This window comes from Miniopterus natalensis, chromosome 14 (assembly GCF_054644295.1).
Source record: "Miniopterus natalensis isolate mMinNat1 chromosome 14, mMinNat1.hap1, whole genome shotgun sequence".
In the NCBI taxonomy this organism is placed as follows: domain Eukaryota; kingdom Metazoa; phylum Chordata; class Mammalia; order Chiroptera; family Miniopteridae; genus Miniopterus; species Miniopterus natalensis.
Genome location: NC_142094.1, coordinates 52,439,266 through 52,458,891, shown reverse-complemented (window position 1 = coordinate 52,458,891; position 19,626 = coordinate 52,439,266). Strand labels below are relative to the sequence as shown.

At 43.4% G+C, this 19,626-nt stretch overlaps 1 protein-coding gene and 1 non-coding gene across 2 annotated transcripts in view; both read left to right on the top strand.

Annotated features, from left to right (window-relative positions):
* The first annotated feature begins 1,102 nt into the window (after positions 1 to 1,102).
* LOC148091573 (U1 spliceosomal RNA) lies at positions 1,103 to 1,260 on the top strand. The gene has a single exon (XR_015715660.1). It is a non-coding gene; the product is annotated as a U1 spliceosomal RNA (small nuclear RNA).
* Positions 1,261 to 10,770: 9,510 nt separating this feature from the next.
* The window catches only part of PDZD8 (PDZ domain containing 8), a 54,988-nt gene continuing 46,132 nt past the window's right edge, over positions 10,771 to 19,626 (top strand). The window contains exon 1 of the mRNA XM_016212177.2: positions 10,771 to 11,646. Coding sequence (XP_016067663.2) covers positions 10,775 to 11,646 — 872 coding nt within the window. The 5' untranslated portion in view covers positions 10,771 to 10,774. The remainder of the gene's footprint in view (positions 11,647 to 19,626) is intronic.

Genomic DNA, 19,626 nt, shown 5'->3' with positions numbered 1-19,626 from the left:
ATTTTTATTTGAGAGCTTATCTTGTACTAGGGTGCCCATTAGCGGTACCTTTATTTTAAAAAGGCTTTTAGTAGGCACTTACGAGCAAAATGTCTTGGTAATTTTTTCCTGATAAAAAAAAAAGTGTTGGCATTTTCTGCACATCAGTATCTTATCCTTCTTTCATTAGTTCTATTTTATTTTGATGTGTTTATTATTAAGTTACTTGTCAAAGTGCCTCCCTGAAACTCTGCTATCAATCAGGAAAGAATTGAAACATTTGCTTGCTAAGTATTTTGTTACTTAATTGTGGCTCTACTATTGCTTAGCTAAAGCATACAGAGTGCAGTCAGAATGAGTATGCTTAGCTGAAGAACCCCATTCTTCTGATGTGTAGTGGGCAGTAAGAACAGTGAGGGCAGGAGGCATTGCACACCTATCTCCTTGGCTCAAAATTGCCTTCTAAGGCCCCATTCATCCCAGAAATTCTTTGAGGGTTAAGCACAAATCTTTGTTATAATGCAAACGCCCCAAATGACCTACCCATGCAATTCCTTTTCATACTGATCTAAGACCTGGGCAGAGAAAAGAGGTCCCTGTCCTAGAGAACCCCACATTATCTCTCTCACACACACATTAAAGAACATGTGTATGCTTCTGTCAATTGGGTCCTAGTGCTCAGAACTGGCACATCAGTACCCCTAATCCTAAACTAAACATCCACTCTTGGAATCAACACATCTCTCGGGCCTCAAGGAAAACTTTTCCACATTTTGCCTTTTGTCCCTCAAAACCAAGGCTACTGAGCCCCAATGCCATGAAGGTTTGTGGGTTGCTGCTGCCAACATCTGAGATAGTATTTCAGAGGGCAGAGGGGGTTTAAGTGGTAAGAGCCTTTAACAACAGAAAAGGCAAATTAATTAACTTGTCAATTCCTTCCTCTCAGACAGCATGAATTAAATAGATTTTTGTGTAGTACAGTATCGTTTTAGCCACTGCTGAGCATCTTTTTCTTCCTTTTATTTGTGTTCCACTTGTAGTTTCTAAAGGAATGATGAATTAGCATAATCACAAAAAAAGTGCCACAGGCAGTTGAGAAACATACCATAATATTAAACAAGTCTTACATTCCTGGTAGGGGAGATACTATGATCACCAAGGTCGTTTTCCCAGGGGGAGGCTCACCCACTGCATTCCTGGTATGCTGACCCCTATGATTTCTGAAAATGTGAGAAACCTGATTTGCATGGCAGTGGGAGACTGTGTTTGTGCTTTCCCCTAAAAAAAAATTCACATTACTCAAATATATTTGTAAATCTAGGGATAACATGAGTGAAATATGACGCTGATTATTTGTATTGGCAACTAAGTTAAAAGAATGAACACTAGAATTTAGTTTTATTTTTGTAAAAATATTTATTAAAAGTTAATGATATTGAACGTCAAATAAAAACTGCAGCTTTATTTAAACAATTTTGATTTTTTATTCATTATTATGAGATTTTTCATGCATTAAAAAAAAAATAACAATTGAACATTTTAGAAGAAAATTTATTAACATTTATTTTCATTTACATTTTTGATGGAAATATATTCAAATTTGATACTCTTTGAATATAATTACATATGTTAATTTTAATCCTTTAGATTCTAGTGTCAATGGCGCAGAGATTATGTGACTATTTTGAATATAATTATATAACTAGTGACTTTTTTCTGACATGGAAGCAAAAAATAAGTTGTACATAACATATAAATCATAAAATATGCCTTTATTTTATCACTCAGCCAAATATCTCTGGGTCATCAACAGCATATGTACAATAATAATTGAATTCGGTTGTCTTTGATATTTCTCCAACTTTCAGTCATTTAAAACTATAGTTTATCAATTTTTAAAATAAGTTTGCCATTATAAAGCCATATTTGTCAATATAGAAGGAGAAGACAAATTCAATTTAACAGCTTGATTTATCATTTTTAAACATTTAGAGCATATGTACTCTAGTCTTGTACTCTATGTTTTAAGGATGGGCCCAATTGCTTCAATTAGGTAATCAGATTGTTCTTTTTCTAAAATTTAGCTATTACTAGTTAACTCACTGACACCAAGTATGTCAGACTTTAAGTTAATTAATTTCTACATATTACCTCATTAAATTCTCTCAATAACCCTGTGTCATAGGTAATTTTATTATCCTTACTTTACAGAGAGGAAACTGAGGTTTGCTGACTTAAGTGACTTGCTCAAGGTCATATAACCATTAAGTCCTGGAGCTGGGATCTGACCCAGGAGGTCTGAGTGACTTTGGGAAAGGGCACTCTGGGAGAGCTGACCTGGATTGGAATCCTTACAGAGAACTTGGACACACAGAAGGCAATGTGGGAGGGTCAGGATTTTGGGAGAAAGGGCTGCAAAAAAAGTCCCCAACTCCACAGTTAAGCTGAGATCTAATGTGACCTCCAGGGAACATCCCCAGCACCAAATGCTACCAAATGTCTGAATGGACAAGAAGGACCACCAGTGTCACCAAGTCTTCACAATCTACTGATTTCAACAACTGGCAGATAAGACAAATACCCATTTATTTTTTTGCTCTTGAATGCTCATCATTTAACAGGCAGGTTGAGAGGACTGATTCCTTCTTTCCTCCTTGCATCTTTCTTTATCTCTCTTCCTCCCCTCCCTCCTTCCCTTCCTTCCACCCTTTCCCCCGCCCTTTTCTTTTAGTAAACATATATTATGCTACTACAATACATTAATTCCTATGCTAGGTACTGAACAAAACAGACAGGGCCTTGTACATATGGAAATTATTATCTTGTGGGGAGACAGGTAGCAAATCAACGTGAAAGACTGAAAATTACAGCTATGACACAAATAACATGAAGGAGAGGTAGAGTGCGCCAGGAAAGCCTACTAGGGGAATCTGGCCCAGTCTCAGGGTATCAGGGAAGACTTACCTGAGAAAACAGCATCTGAGCAGTGATCTGGGTGGCAGTAGGGGTTAAGAATCTACAGGTTCAGGAGAATATGCCAGGCTGAGAGCCCTGTGGGAGAGGGAGCCTGTGGGTTGGAGCATGAAGGTTCTGACTGGAGGCCTGTGAGGCTGGATATATGAATGGAGGGCAAGGTTCCAGACCTTCCAGATGAGAAAATGGTCAAAATTATGGCCCACTGCCTGTTTTCATAAATAAAGTTTTATTGGAGCATAGCCACACTCATTTCTTTACTTATTGCCTATGGCTGCTTTTGGCTGCAATGGCAGACTTGAGTACTTAAGATACGGACCTCAGCCCTAGCCAGACTGGCTCAGTGGTTAGAGCGTCGGGGTCCTGGGTTCGATTCCAGCCAAGGGCATGTACCTCGGTTGTGGGCTCGATCCCTGGCCCTGGTTGGGGCACATGCAGGAGGCAACCAATCGATGCGTCTCTCTCATATCGATGTTTCTTTCTCTCTCTCTCTTCCACTCTCTCTGAAAAAAAATATCCTCAGGTGAGGATTAGAAAAAACACCACAGACCTTATGGCCCACTAAGCCCAAAATATTTATTCTCTGCCCTTTACGGAAAACATGTACAGACCCCTGATCCAGACCATGGAGGTCAGGCGTTGTCGGCCTCTTAAGGATTGTGCCCCTTATCCTCACAGCCGTGGGAAGCCGTCAATGTGTTTTAAAGGGGAAGGGGACAGGAAACAATAGGATCTGATTTTCATGAGGAACATTCAGGAGCCAAATACATACTTACATTTTGAAATGTCCAAGGCCAGGCCCTCCAAAGACCCCTTTGAGGAAACTGGCATTACTCTCTGCAGGAATGAGTTCTCAGCCCGCTCTCACCTGTGGCAGGGGCCCTATCAGATTCTTCCCACCTCAGCCTGTTGTATTAGCCAGAGTCCTTTGGGGGCAAGTGACAGAAACAGAATCTAAGCCTTCTATACAGCAGGAAGGGAATATATCGGTTCACATCACTGGGAAGGGAAGTGGGGAGGCGCAGAGAATGCAAGAAGAGCAACAGAAAACAGAGCCTGCAGCACTTGAACCAGGGACTCACCATCTCAAGAACCATCTCTCCATTTGCTTTTCATCTTTGCTTGACTCTGCTTAGCTTCCCTGCACAAACAAGCATTTTCCACTGGGCAACTCCAGAATCATGTTCTCCCAAGGTTAGCCACCCCAGCAGGAGGAAAGAATTTACTTCCTGTAGTCTGTATATTCTTCTTGGGTTTGGATTCTGATGGGATTCTTGAGTCCCATGTCCACCCTCCCTAGAACACTCAGTGTCAAAAGGGATTGGGTACTATAAATTGGCCAAACATGGGTCACATGCCTATCCTTGAGGCCAGGGGAGGGGCCTGGAAATGAGAACCCCAAGAGCACAACCTAGAAGGGTAAGTTCCCAAGAGAAAGGAATGCTAGACAAACAAACCCAAAAAAATCCAAACAACAGGATAGGCCTGCTATATCTGCCAGGCCAGAACCCACAAGCTCTGTAGGGAAAGGTACTTCTGCTCTCATGGCCAGAGCTAACTGAACTAGAGACCAGTCCTGGAACAGCCTGCAACACCTACTGGCTGGGCACAGGGAGGCTGATCAGCGAGCTCTGAAGTGACTCGGCACAAATGTCCAGCAGAAGCCCGCCACTGAGTGGTCGAAAGCTTACGAATCAGACCTTCTTGTTTGGAAATAGCAATGCCAGGTCAGCAAAAAAGGAGGGCTGTTTGCACTCAGATTGATATTGCCAACAATACTTAGAAACGTATCCAGGTTTCCATGTAGCTCACTCTATGTCCCAGGGTATAAATAGAAATCCACACAGTAAATCTCCTTGGCTGAAGGAAAGCCAGGCTTGTCTTTTCTCCTAAGGAATTTGCTTGTTTTGGTCAGTATAATCAGATGCTCTGGAAATTTCTTCCTCTTTTAAAGAACTGTTTCTGTCATTGAATTTCACAAAGAAAGGAATGAACTACTCTTCTGGCAAAAGAATATCACAGGCAACATAAAGATTCCCTCATTGGAAAGGAATTTAAACACTTTACTAGGTGGCCAGAGGAGATTTAGTCACAAGACTTTCTGGGGAGGAAGCTGAAGTGAAAGCTAAGTACAATAGAAATAATAACCTACTGGTAGCTGGGCAAGAGTCCTGGGTTCAAGTCCTTGCTGGGGATCATGGGCAAGTTACCTCTCCTTTCTTTCTTCTGGAAATTGAAGTTTCAAAATCATGCATGCATTCTACAGAGTTGCATGGCTGGAGCAAGAGGCCTGTGTGCTTAAAGAACGAATGAGGTGGAAAGTGGCAGGTGAGGCCTCAGAGGTTACAGGAGCAAGGTCATTTAGCTTTTACCTTGCTTGAGGGTGGGAACTGTATTCATTTCTTGTGGGTGCTATAACTACCACAAATGTAGGGGTTTAAACAACACAGATATAATTGTCTTACAGTTCTGGAGGTCAAAAGCCCAACCTCCAGCAGATCTCATTGGCCTGAAATCAAGGTGTTGGCAGGGCTGCATTCCTTTCTGGGGGCTCTCTGGGAACTATTTCTTTGCTGTCCCCAGCTTCTAGAGGCTGTCCACATTTCTTGCTCCTAGCCCCTTTTCCATCTTCAAAGCCAGCAGTGCTGGGTTGAGTCTTTCCCACATCATTTCATTCTGATCTTCCCTCTGCTTCCCTCTTCCACTTTTAAGGGCTCTTGTGATCACACTGGGCACAACTGGATAATCCAGAATAATCGCCCAATTTTAAGGTCAACTGATTAGCAACCTTTAATTAGCAATTATCTGCAACATTAATTCCCTTTTGTCATGTAACATAAAATTCTCACAGGGATTAGGACATAGGCATCTTTGGGGGTTATGGGGGGATTATTTTGCCCATCACAGGAGCCACTAGTGTCTTTGAACAAATGATTGACATGATCAAACTTGTGCTTTAACATGGTGACTTTGGCTTCTGTGTTTGAACAGACATAGGGGTGGTAGGGACAGAAGCTGAGAGGTCAGTTAAGAGTCTGCTCCAGTAATCCAGGCCCAAGACAGTGCTTGAACCAGGATGGTGAATGTGGTAAGAAGTGGTGAAATTCCAAATGTATTTTGAAGGTAGAGCCAACAGGATTTGTTGACAGAGAGCATGTGGGAGGGGAGGCTGAAGTATAAGCAAAGCCCAGATCACAAAGAGTGTGATTTGCCATGCTAATGAGTTTGGACTGTATCCTAAGAGAATATTGCCCTAAAATAAGAGGCTTTGGGGTCAGACAGAGCTTGTTCAAATCTCTGCTCCTCCACTTATTAAGGTAGTGACCTTTATCAGGTTATTTACCTGCAGTACAGGTCTGTTTCCTTATCTATAAAATGGAGATGATGCTACGTACCCCAAAAGGCAATTTTGAGAATGTAAATGCTTCTAAAGGCTAAGCACAATGCTTCCCATTTACTATGCTCTTGATGTATGATAGCCATTATTACTAATACAGCAGTAGGGAGCCACTGAAGAATTTTTAGCCACAAAGTGACAAGATCAGACTTGTACTAGAGAAAGATCACTCTAGCAACAGGATGACTTAGATGGTGGAAGGAAAAGGGTTAAAGCCATGCTCTTGCTTAAAAACCTTTGGCAACTTTACAAAGACTGCAAAATAGAAGCCACATTTACCCTGACATTCAAACCCTACACAATTTGGCTCAATCCTAACTTACTCTCTTATTTCTGTCTCTTTTCCTTCTGCAATGACCCTACTCAAAGTACCCTCCAGCCATCCTGGTCTCAATGTCCCTAAACTCTGTTGGATTTCCAACTCCTGAGCTTTGGCCTTCTTCTGATTAAAATGTTCTTCTAATCACCAAAGGCCAATGCAAATTCCATTTGCTCCAAGAAACTTCCCACCTTCCCTAGTCAAAATTAATCCTTCATCCCCTATTGACCTAGAATTGCCCACCTGTGCTCATTCTCAATCCTCTCCCCATCACTGGAGAACTTGCTCTACCCACCAGCAGCGCAGAAGAGGCAAGACCCTTGTGCATAAATGGTAGGATTAGTAGAGCTCATCTGAGGTATCTCCTTTAGCACTTGAAATTGAAATACAGGTCACAGTAGCACCAGAAATATAGGACCCTCTAGATTTGGGTGTAGTGCTGGTGCCTTCCAAAGCTGCCTGCATGCTGAAGCTATGAGGAACTAGGAACCAAGTGCCTTATGGAGGAAAGGGAACAGACTTGCAAAGAGATATAGAGATAAGATACTGGGTGGGGCTGGAGCCAGAGGGAGAGGGGAGAGGGGAGAGGGGAGAGGGGAGAGGGGAGAGGGGAGAGGGGAGAGGGGAGAGGGGAGAGGGGAGAGGGGAGAGGGGAGAGGGGAGAGGGGAGAGGGGAGAGGGGAGAGGGGAGAGGGGAGAGGGGAGAGGGGAGAGGGGAGAGGGGAGAGGGGAGAGTTCTTAACATCAGTTCTGTAGGTATGTGTTTGCATCCACCTGGACCTGGCACCCCCAAAGGCAGGGATTCTGTCCTATTCATTCAGTATCCCCAGAACCTGGCACATGCTGGATGCTCAAAAATGAATTTGAATTCTGACAGTTCACAAAATGGTTTAATGTATCGTTTTCAGGCAATCATTCTAAACTCCTCTGCTTTTCACATTTTGCTATCTTTACATTATTTCACAGGAATATATAAATATATTTTTATCAAGTTGGTTTTCGCCCTACTTCCAAACTCCCCATGTTCACATGCTTTGTCTTTCTCATCCTATTTGCTGGTCACCAGGAAGGACTCAGAGTTTAGTAGCAGAAGTGATCCATGCCTCTCTCTAGTTGGTGAGAATGCTTGTTTTACATCTTCCAGTATTCAACAGCCTTTACCCTTGAAATGGATACTTCCCAGGAAGGCTGTTGGGGCAGCTTAATTTCAATGATGTCATTGAAACCTCATCAAAAGGTCAGCAGGCAAGCGAAGTACCTTCTTCTTTCAAATACCTACTCAGAATCATGGATTTTCAGAGCTGGGGCAAAAGTTCTCAGATTCTTGAGTTTCTATGAACCAGCATTAATATTAAAGGGGAAAAAAAGGTTGAACTTATATTCTTCCAGGGAATGCCATGAAAATTAATAAGCTTCTATTAACACAGCATCGCCTCCTGCAATGCACAAGACAGCCCCAACTATAAGGAATTTTCCAGCTCCAAATGGCAATAGTGCTGAGGTTAAGAAATCCTAGGTTAGCTGATGACCTAGTGATAGGCAAAAACAGCAAAGCCCCCAAGCTGGCAGACATCTGCAGGTTGAAACCATGGAGTGGACTGCCCGGATGGGCTGTGATGGGGTCAGCCAGCTGGGGGCTGGACTGGCTACCTCAGGCCTAGTGGGGTGGCAGGACAAGACCAACACTTGCTGAGATTCTGATTTTTAAATGGGATAAGGCACATAAAATGCTCAGCACTGTGCCTGGCACACAGTCAGTCCTCTATAAATATTACTATTATTATTGTAAGTGTTCAATTAACGTTCCCATTTTTAACACAAGGGAAAATATTTTTTTTTTGTCTTCCCAAAAGGTGTGCTGAGTCCCTTTGTGGATTTGGAGTGTGCTCCTCAGGAGACAAGTTTTCCTGGGGAACCAAATGAATCTATAATGGATTTCAAAGATTTGGGATTCCCAGAGGTAATCTGAGGCGTAGGAAAGAGGTGAGAGGAGAAAAGGAGAGGGAGGAGCCTGTGAGATGGAGTGTGAAACTGAGGACTCACTCCCAGGAAGAACAGCCACCTTCCTTGTGGGCGAGGAGGTGGCTGAATACTATTTTAAGATGCAGGGCAAGGCGGCATACAGTTTGAGGATTTTGTATCGCAGGAACCTGAGGAACTATTCCTTTGCTTCACCCCATCTCCAGCTTCTGTGACATTTTCTACAACAGTTTATAAATCAGGCGTTCGGTGGAAATCGAAGAGGGGTCTACATTTTCCATTTGCGTCAGTGCAGAACGGAGGCAGCAGCCCAGAAGCAGAGGTCAAGAGCCATAGGTGACCATAGGAACAGAAGTTGCCTCAACTTCCCAGAAATCCCAGGAGGGCCTTGGACTTGCTTAGGATGTGCAATGTGGCGGTTCGGCCTAGTTCTTCAGCAGACACCTGTCTTACATTTTTGTAGTAAAGGAGCCATCTGGTCTTACACCTGGATGCAAGATAAAATGGGCGTGGTTCCAAAGTTCTGCACCTGCTTCAGCACCTGGGTCAGAATGCGGCCAAACTCCTGTTTTTGTCTGAGAGTCACCCAGCGTCTAAGACAAAACACCGGCTTGAAGATCTTGGAGGGCTAGACGGGAGACCTGCCCTGGCTCCTCCGGGCCAGCCAGGACTTGTCTGACTCTTAGGTGTGTCCTATCTGACCCTTGTGGGACTAGAGGTGGAACTGTTGTGGTGTCCACGTGATTGGAGCCACATAAGCCTTTGTGATGCAACAAGCAAACAGCCACAGGCCTAAGGACTAACAGTGCTGCTGGGCAGCCTGGCTCTGTCACCTCTTTGGCTTCAGCGGGCAGGGTGCTACCCTGTGCAAATTCCCTGAAGCCCCCCCACAGCTCCCCCTTCCTGTGCATCCGGGAACCCACAGGCCCCCTTCCAACTCCAGCAGTCTCGGTGGCACGGAACAGAGCCGTGACCCAGGGCTTGGGGCTCAGCGTGACACAAGCCGGGCTCCACTGCGTCACCCTGGGCAACTCTCTTTGCCTCTGTGCCTCGGTGTTTGCATCTGTAAAATGGGTAGGGGTGAACAGCTGCCTCGTGGCGGGACTAAAGGTGGCAATTAATACACCAGGGCCTTAAGCCACTGCAAGAGCTTGCCAGTACGCCCCCATCCATCTCCCAGTCATCTGGCAAATGCATCGCACTCACCGTTCCTGTCCCAGCTCTTTTGCTTCCTTCGCGTTTCGATCTCGAACACCCACTTAGGAGGTGAATCTCACACGGGTTTTCCTCGGTCCCTCCTTCCCAGGGCCCGCCCTCGGCGGACGCGGAGCGTGTGCTGGCGGGACGGTGGGTCGGCGCCCGCGGGCTCTGAGGCGGGCAGTCCTGGGCTGAGGAAGCCTCCGCACGGCCGGTTCGGAGCCGCCGCGGCACCGCCTGCAGCGGGAGCCGCCGCCAGCCCACATCTCCGCGGCGCGGGAGGAAGCAGCGAACCGCAGCTGAGGCGGCCGCAGGGCCCGCGGCCAACGACGGGGGAGGGGCGCGCTAGAAGGTAACGGGACGACCAGGGTCAGCACCTCGCCACGCCGCCTCCGCCCGGCTTTCTTACCCTCCAGCCGCTGCCTCCACTTAACTTCTCGGACGTGGACGGCGGCTTCAGAAGTGACAGCCACGTGGAACGCCGGGGATCCGAACCTCGGTGTGGGGGGCGGGGCTGGAAGGGCGCTCCAGCGGGGGCGAGGGACCGGCGTACGCGCGCCCGGGCGCCGGCTGCCAGGCGACGGCGCCTGGAGCGAGTACGCTACTGACGTCACGCGACGTCTAGCCAATGAGCGGAGCCGAAGGGAAGCGCCGTCCCGCCCCTTCCCGCCCCCAGAGGCCGCCGCCGCCGCCGCCGCCAAAGCACCCTCCTCCCGGAGCGTCTGAGGAGCCGCGGGCGGCCGCAGGCTCGGGCGTCGCACGGCGCCGGCCGGAGCCGCCAGACGAGGCCCAGGGAGCTGCTCGCCCGGACCCCGCCGCCCGATGTCCTCAAGATGGAGGCAGCGGGGACGGCGGCGTGAAGAAAGCCGCTCTGTGGGCGCGGGAGCAGTGGCCCGGGCGGGCGGGGCGGAGGCGGCGGCGCTGGCGGGATGGGGCTGCTGCTTATGATCCTGGCGTCGGCCGTGCTGGGCTCCTTCCTCACGCTCCTCACCCAGTTCCTGCTGCTTTACCGCAAGCAGCCCGAGCCGCCGCCGGACGAGGCCGCCCGCGCGCGCGACGGCTTCCGCTACATCAGGCCGGTGCCGGGCCTGGCGCTGCGGGAGTACCTTTATGGCGTCGGCGGGGCTGAGGAGCCCTCCGGCGGGCCCCCCGAGGGCGGCGCGACTCCGACCCCGGAGACCCCCGCCCCGCCGACGCGGGAAACCTGCTACTTCCTCAACGCCACCATCCTGTTCCTGTTCCGGGAGCTGCGGGACACCGCACTGGCCCGCCGCTGGGTCACCAAGAAAATCAAGGTGGAGTTCGAGGAGCTGCTGCAGACCAAGACGGCCGGACGCCTGCTGGAGGGGCTGAGCCTGCGGGACGTGTTCCTGGGCGAGGCCGTGCCCTTCATCAAGACCATCCGCCTCCTCCGGCCCGTGGTGCCCTCGGCCTCTGGAGAGCCCGACGGCGCCGGCCCCGAGGGCGAGGCTCTGCCCGCCACCTCCCCCGAGGAGCTGGCCTTTGAGGCGGAGGTGGAGTACCACGGGGGGTTCCACCTGGCCATCGACGTGGACCTGGTCTTCGGCAAGTCCGCCTACCTGTTCGTGAAGCTGTCCCGAGTGGTGGGGAGGCTGCGCTTCGTTCTCACCCGCGTGCCGTTCACCCACTGGTTCTTCTCCTTCGTGGAGGACCCGCTGATCGACTTCGAGGTGCGCTCCCAGTTTGAAGGGCGGCCGATGCCGCAGCTGACCTCCATCATCGTCAACCAGCTCAAGAAAGTCATCAAGCGCAAGCACACCCTCCCGAGTTACAAGATCAGGTGAGGGGCGGGGGGCGGGGGTAGGTATCCCACAGGTGCGGGGGCCTCGCTGCTGGGAAGCCGGGCTTGGGCGGGAGGCTGCTGCCTGCGTGCAGTGGGAAGGGCAGAGGCTTGTCCCAGGTCCCGCTTTTCCAGGGATCTTCCCCACGCTGGACAGGGCCCTAGGTGGAGGCCAGCAGCGCACACCTTTTCTTCGAAGGGCGTCCCTATCAGCTGGAAACCTTTTCGCGTGTCCTTGGGGGCACCAGGTGCGGGCGGTGTGGGTAGAAGCAGCGTATTGAAAGAGGAAGGGAGTTGCACCCTAATCCCCAGGAGTGGGCTCTGGGGCTGTTGAGAAACTCTGTGTGTGGTTGCTGCATTGAGGGCACTTTGCAGCATCACCGAAGCCACGTTGAGAAACTCCCTGGTCACAGAGTGCAGGCAGGGAAAATACCTGGTAGCCCAGGACTGGTATGTTTTGCCACTGCAGGCCACTTTTGCTATGACAGCTTTCCCGGGCAGAGGTAGCAGCTGTTGTAAAGGACTACTTTGCCACCACAAGTTGTAAACTGTCGTTCACTGTGCGTGTTGTTTTAATGTCACCGGCCCTCGGGCGGGATAGGTTCTCCAGCACAGACCCCCACTGCCCGTCATGTGTCAGCTCTGTGGCTGTAAGTTCCTCCCACAGCACCTGACATCACCCTGCAGGTAGTATTGTAATGATAGATAGTGATTTTAACTTTTTCAAGCCCTCCTGTATCTGGTGGCTTAATTTTATGTAGTGTTTTGATTAATGTACAAGTTTTGTTTTTGTTGTCTGTTCTGTGTGTGTGTGTGTTTTGGTTTTCTGTTTTGTTCTATTACCACAGGAGAAGTGGAAAGGAAAAGGAAGTTTTGTAGGGCCAGACTTTGGTCCCGGGGAAGGACTGTTGTTGGAGTAGGAAGGGTCATATATGGCTATTTTTTCTAAAACAGCTGAATATTTCATTTCACTTTCTGTCCTATAATTTTGTGTTCATTAAAATGTTTGGCTCTTTTGGATTTTGTTCTTTATTATAAAATTATATCAATCTAGTATTTGCCTTACCTAGAGCTCTTTAGTGGAATTTGCCTGTTTCTATCTACATCACTAATTTTCTATCAATCTTAAGCATCAATGACACCCAGATAATCCAGAAATATTTTACGTTTGGGTTAGATTATTGACTTGTGTATGTGGCAGATTTACCTTACTAATTATGTCTTGTTCAGGCTAATAGCCCAGAGTAACAGCTTAAAACTAAAACTGTCAGGTGTCAGGAGAAATTTACTTTATAATGGAAATGTTTCCATAGATTTGCAGGTGGTGAACTGGCTGTTCACTGTGTTTGATTTCCTGTTCTGTCAAGTAGGACATAGTTTAGGGAACCTGCTTTAAGCCCTGGAACATAAGTGTGAGAAAACTTGCTATCATAACTTCGATTTGGATATTTTCTGGGTATCTGTCAGATAAAATTTGACTGGCTTGTTGTTTGGGGGTTATTTGCAGAATAGTCAGTGGCAGTGAGGTTGCATTCATTTTGAGGTTTTTTGTTTTTTTTTAAATTTAGACTTAGAATTCAGTTAAATCTGAAGAAAGTTGTGAATAGGAGTTATGAAGCCATTAATAGGTCTATTGCTTTGAAGAATCTTTGTCATCTATCATTGAATAGCATCATCATTTGAAATACAGCCAAATTGCTTTCATTTTCTTTACCTGAAGGGACTTTTTAAAAAACATGCATTTGATTATGTGTGATTCTTCAACTTTTAAACCTCAAACATTAAATGATCACCTCCAGAAATGGACACATTTGTGCTCTTTATATTAGAAGGCATTTCAAAGGTCAATAAATACTGCACAGAATGTATTACTCAATCTGTAAATATTATTGTATACTTACTATGTGCTTATTGTTCTAGGTGCTGGGGTTTTAATACTGAGCAGCCTCGACCTCTGTGGAACTTGGAATTTAGTGAAAATTGAATTAGCTATACTTAATAAGATTTAAACTAGAATGTGGTCAATGGGGTGGAAGTAACTAGGAAGCTGATTTTAGTTTAGTAAAAGAAAGTGATAGAAGTGTGAGGATGGACAGGACTGTTTTAGGAAGTGTTGAGTTTCTTGTCTGTGTAGCTGTTTTACCCGAAGTGTTTTAAACTGATGTTGTGGAGCAGATTCAAGTTTCAGTTAAGAATGAATTAAAACACATTTAAGATGTATTGTAATTCTCATAATGAAAATTAAAGTAGCTAGTGTTTCCTTTTTTATAGATGAGGGAATAATGCTCAGAGTAGTTAAATAATTTGCTTAAAGTCACACAGCTGTCAAGTGGTGAAAGCCAGCTCTGATAAAGCTAGGCTGCATTTCTCTTAAACTATACCACCTTGTTCTTAAGGGATTAAATATTTGGGTGCTGCCCCATATAGCATTTCTTTTTAATCCAGCAGATTTTGTTTCCAAATAGAAGGTCTTGCTAGTTTATCCTTGTTAGCCATCTAATCTACTTAGTAGAACTAAAGCAGTAAAGAAAATTGTGTTGAGTCTTAGAATCCTTTGGCACTGTTATTATATAACAGAAATAACTTGCCAATTAACAGTGTTGTCACTTCCCTCCTTCATTTGTTTTTGCATTTTCATGCTGCTAAGGTGAAGGTGGCCCATCAGGATTGCCAGTTCCTGATGTCTCATCTAGAGATATGAAGGAGCTCAAGTGGTTGCTAAGGACCCAGCTGATTGATACTTCATTTTACCCTGCTAGCACAGTTTGTAAAGCATTGTGTGTGTGTGTACACACATACATATATATATTTTAATATATCTTTATTGATTTCAGAGAGGAAGGGAGAGGGAGAAAGAGAGATAGAAACATCAATGATGAGAGTCGTTATTGATCAGTTGCCTCCCGCACGCCCCCGACTAGGGATCTAACCGAGATCTTCTGGATCCTAAGTCGAGGCTCAACCGCTGAGCCATGGTTTAAGCAAATTATTATTTAAAATGAGTTTTAGTATGTATACATTTTCTACATATTATAATTCTAATTTTACTAATGTAATTCTAAATTCAGCCACCTTATTGTTAATTGCTTTGATTTTTTTTCTAAAAATATATATTTTAAAATAGTAAATTAAAGTAGTAGTAGTTTTAAAAAATTAACCCAAAAATCAGTCTTCAAGAGAGAAAGATACCACTAATGTTCTTGATTACATGGATCATCTTCAACATGAAATATGAGTATAATAGTTCTGAGGAGTTTAAGGTCAGGGATACAAATATTTGAGATTTTTACTGAGGCTTCTGGTTCTAGAAGTATTATTGCTGTGTAGCTAGCACTGGTTCCATACTATAAAGGCCATATTCAGCTTAATATGTTTTATTTGGCCTGCACTGCACAGTGTTTTATTGTTTGTTTGTTTCTTAATTGCCAACATTTAAAAATGGAAGATTATTGATGATTTGAATTTCTGGCTTCTCTTAGGAAAAATGGGAAGTTCTGGCACCAGGGCTGCATTCCTCTTAGCAATACCAGGATGGAGAGATGGAGTCTAGCAGCAGCTGCAGGAAGCTCTTATGCATAGTTTATAGTTCCCACCTGTTTGTTATGGTACTTGCCTGGCCTGTTGTCATATGAATTTGAGACCCTTACTAAATGGGGAGCGTTACTGTTGCCAGTCAGTGAAAAGGAGATGAGTTAATAACTAGATAGTAGAGGGTGATAATTTTTAATTCTTTAAATATTATAGTTTTGAAGGAACTTTCATTGAGCAATTTTATTTTATAAAAGATAATATCAGTATAATGTTGAATTTTAAAAAATCATTCTGCCAGAAATATTTTTTAGATTTTTTGAAACATTTTTCATTTTTCTGCAGTATAGTTAAAAGAAGTAGATAATGGCTACTTTTCACTTCTCTAATCTGCAAGTAAGGAAGGGAGGGCGTGCATCTACTTATTAACACTATTTGAATTTAATGAATGAGTATGGAACAAATATTTGAGGGAAATGTCACTTTTCAGGTTGATAGAATGTCTTCTGAACATGAGTATTTTGTTAGAACTGCTTTTTGACTCTTGAAAAACATTCTGATAAATATTTCTGGAAATTTTTAAATATTATTAGTGACTGGAGATAGAAGAGGACCGCTATCCTCACTAAAGATTGTATTTAGTTAGATAGAGCTTTGTTCATATTTATATTTATATTTATATCTTCTCTAAGTATACCATTTATTTCAGAGAACAAAATTAGGTTTGGTCTGGAAAGTCTCATTCTATAATGTGGTTTGCAACTTAGTTATTTCTTCTTCAGTCTTTTGAGATGGGGAAGTACAACATTTATTAATGTTAATTATTGCTTTTTTATTTTACTAATTATTTGAGGTAAAGATGATTTTGAGTAATCCATATCTTCTTAAAAATTTTCCAAGTAAATTGCTGGAAGCTGACAAAATCATTTGTAAAGTTAACTGTAATATACTGTATTTATTCACTTACTCTTTTACACTTTTATTTCTATATATCGACAACTTTTAAAAAGTGTCTTAGGTTGAGAAATACTTTAAAATATCTACTACAATTCTTAGTGACTATAGGAATTATAATTTTACTTCCTAGTGTTAAAAACTATTTTGGAGTATAGAGACAAGGACATAGTGTAGCATTCTAGCTGTTCTGAGTAATGATGTAATGTAGTAGCTAATTTTTTATCTGTTGTGCTTTTTCTTGTACTGCGGCTCAGATGAATATCTCTACATAAAAGGAATTGGAAGATCATTGAGATAATTAGGAGACAAGCTGTTTTAAAAAGTCATTTCTTTTCATCAGCTGCTCCTGAAGGCTACCAGTACCTAGTGTGGCGAATATGGTGAAGGTGATAAAAGTGGTTATGACACATTTCATGCTCTCGGGAAAACAAACAACAATCGAAGCTCATGGAAATGACATTTGGATATATTTAAGCGTTTCAGTTATGTAAGAAACAGGAAGAGCAGAAATCAGTATCTCTGCTAAGGCAGACACCTGCTTGCTATGTGTGGTATAATATTTTGTGACCGTAGGTTCCTTGGAATACCTAAATACACTTCAATTTATTGCTGGTTTTACTTCTTGCAAGTTGGGTTTTCTTAAAGCTGGTTTGAATTATTGTGATTTAGGCATTTAAAACATTTAGATGGAAAATAATGAATTGATCGAGTAAATCTTTGCTTTAGAAATTTGATTTGCACGTTGAAGAGAGAAGAGTAATTACGAGAAGACTGTTAGATTCTAATCAGTAATATACAGGTCTGTTGGCTTTCCAGGAAAACCCCAGTTTGTTCCTGGAAATAGCCAAAGGAGGTGGTTATGAAGTAGATTGTATTGGAGGAGCACGCTTGATCAAACACTTAATATTGACTTAAAATATTACTAATGATCTATCATATAAGGCAGAGGCAAGGATAATAAAATCAGTTTGCTAACTGGATGCCAGGTACTGTGTGGGCAGTTCTATACACTTGCTATCTCAGTAGTTAAAACTACTAATCCTTCTTCAGGAATGTTCACCCAATCACAGTAGGAGAGGTTGGTAATTTTTACAGATGTGCAGACTTGAGGCTTAATGGGGTTAGTGACTTTCTGAAAGTCTTAAAAAAACAAACAAACAAAAAACACACCTGGATTCCCAAGCCCATGCTGTGTTATTTCTGCAGAGATAGGGCTTACGCGCAAGCTTTATTAGGTCCATGAGTTAAGAATTGTTTTTACATTTAAAGTTGTTCAGAAAGAGAAAATAAGAATATGCAACAGACCATATGGACCCACAGATTCCAAAATAGTTACTATTCAGCCCTTTCTAAGAAAGAAGTTTGCTAACCCCAGCTCTAAACTTTTAAACAAAAACCCTAAAAAACGAAAAACTGCTTAAATGCCTACGAAAGAAAGCACAATATGCAGATACGTTGAAAGGTACTCTTAAACCTTTTTTTGAGAGTCCTGCCTTTTTAGACAACTAATGGAAACTGGATAATCTGCAGAAAAATGCATAAATAAATTTTCACTTAATTTCCTGAAATTTATAGTCCCCTCAAAATCTGTCTAAGGTCCTTAGACTTCAGGTTGACTAGTAAACACAAACAGAAGATTCATCTTTGTTCCCATACATATAACTAACACTAGCATGCTAAAATAAGTACTAAGCTCTTCATAATTTTTCTGGCCTTTATGGAATGTATACAGGATTTGTATACATAGTTCAGGCATTTGTAAAAAAAACAACACAAAACTCTCTGTCCAATAAAGTGCAATCTGTCTCTTTTTTCCACCCTCTTATTAAGATTCCCTGTAGCAGGCTGAGACATTTTGAATCAGTTGGTCAGTAAGAGTTTCTACCACTAAATACCTTGTTTAGAAGTAGAAGTTAAATACCTAATGTTTCTTCCCATCACATTCTCCATTTTCTCAGAATAATGTCACCAGGAAACAAGTGCTGTTAAAACATTCCTTTATTCCTTCCTGGAGTCACAGGACCTAACAGCAGTCAGCATTGCATCAGAGCATATCACGCTTGATTCGCAAGTCATAAAGCAACTACCTGGTCATTAGCAGAAGTTTTACAGAGTACCTCTAAAGTCTCTTGCCACATTGCTAAGACTGAGTAAAACCGCATCCTCATTGTATTTGTACTAGAGAAGGAGGTGTGAATGTTCTTACTTACTTTCAGATGCATAGAACTGCAGGTGCCAAGTAGAGACTTCCAGTACCAGAGAATGGGTTCATTCTTTAGGGTTGAGGCTATGGAGCAGTACTTAAGTTGTCTATTCTAGTCGATAGAGCTTTGGCATAATGTGTACCTGACTTCAGCACTAGACTGAGCAAGAGGCCTTGGACAGAAGGCCTTATCTTCCTTAGTCTCAGTGTCCATATCTATAACCTGGAAATGGAAATACCTGTCTAATTGGGTGTAATAAATGTCACATATACAATACCTGCTGAGTAAATGTATCTTTCCTTTAGTACCTAATTGAATGTACATATTTATTGATTATCCTACGTTTGTCACATTTTGCTAGAGATATTTCAGACACTTTATTAGATATATGTCAGACATTCGCTAGGTGACATATTACAAATTTTTCTCTTTCAAATGAGGGATAAGCTCATTGTAAAAGTTCAGTTAGAAAATATGAAATATCAAAGTGAAAACTCTCCTCTAATATCTTTAAAGAAAACTGTTAAATTTGGGGACTGTGCATCCATATTTTTTTCTAAATGTATTCTAATTTATTAAATTTATAAAAACAGAATCATAGTTGGTACCCAATGTTAGTATCTTGCTTTTTTTTCTTACTATATCTTGGGTTTTCTAAATATACCTACTTCATTTGTTTTAACAGGTACTTAGAATTACATTGATCAGAAGTACCATGAGTTAACCAATTCCTTGATGATTGTTTTTCAGTTTCTAGCTAGTATAAATAATGACACCATAAACATTTTTCTATCTGTATCTTTGTGTAGATACTAGGTTTTTTCTTTTCAAGTTTTTTTGGGGGGGCTAGGTTTTTGCAATAGTACTTCAGAGTATAAAGAAGTTAAAAATGTATTCCTCTCCCTTTTAATTTCATCCTCCTGAAAATGTTGAGTTTGAGGTGTACACTTAACTCTATGCTGAAACACATATACAAACCTCTTATACTTAAGAGGTGCCTCTCTCTGTATCTCCTCCCTTTCTCCTTAATAATAAAGTGGGGGAGCATAATGTTAATGTGTGTATTACCCTCCATATTGGGCTGTAAGTATAATATGGACATTCCTCCAGGCAGTATGTATGGGTCTAATTCATTCACTGACGTACTCTACTCCTGGCCATTCTTACATTCTCTGATGTTGTCTTCTATAACTCTTCCTCTCACTTAGTCTGTTCTGGCCTCCTGGCTGTTCTCACAGTCCAGGCATGTGCCCATCACAAGGGCTAGTCTTTCTTCCAGAATGTTCACCCC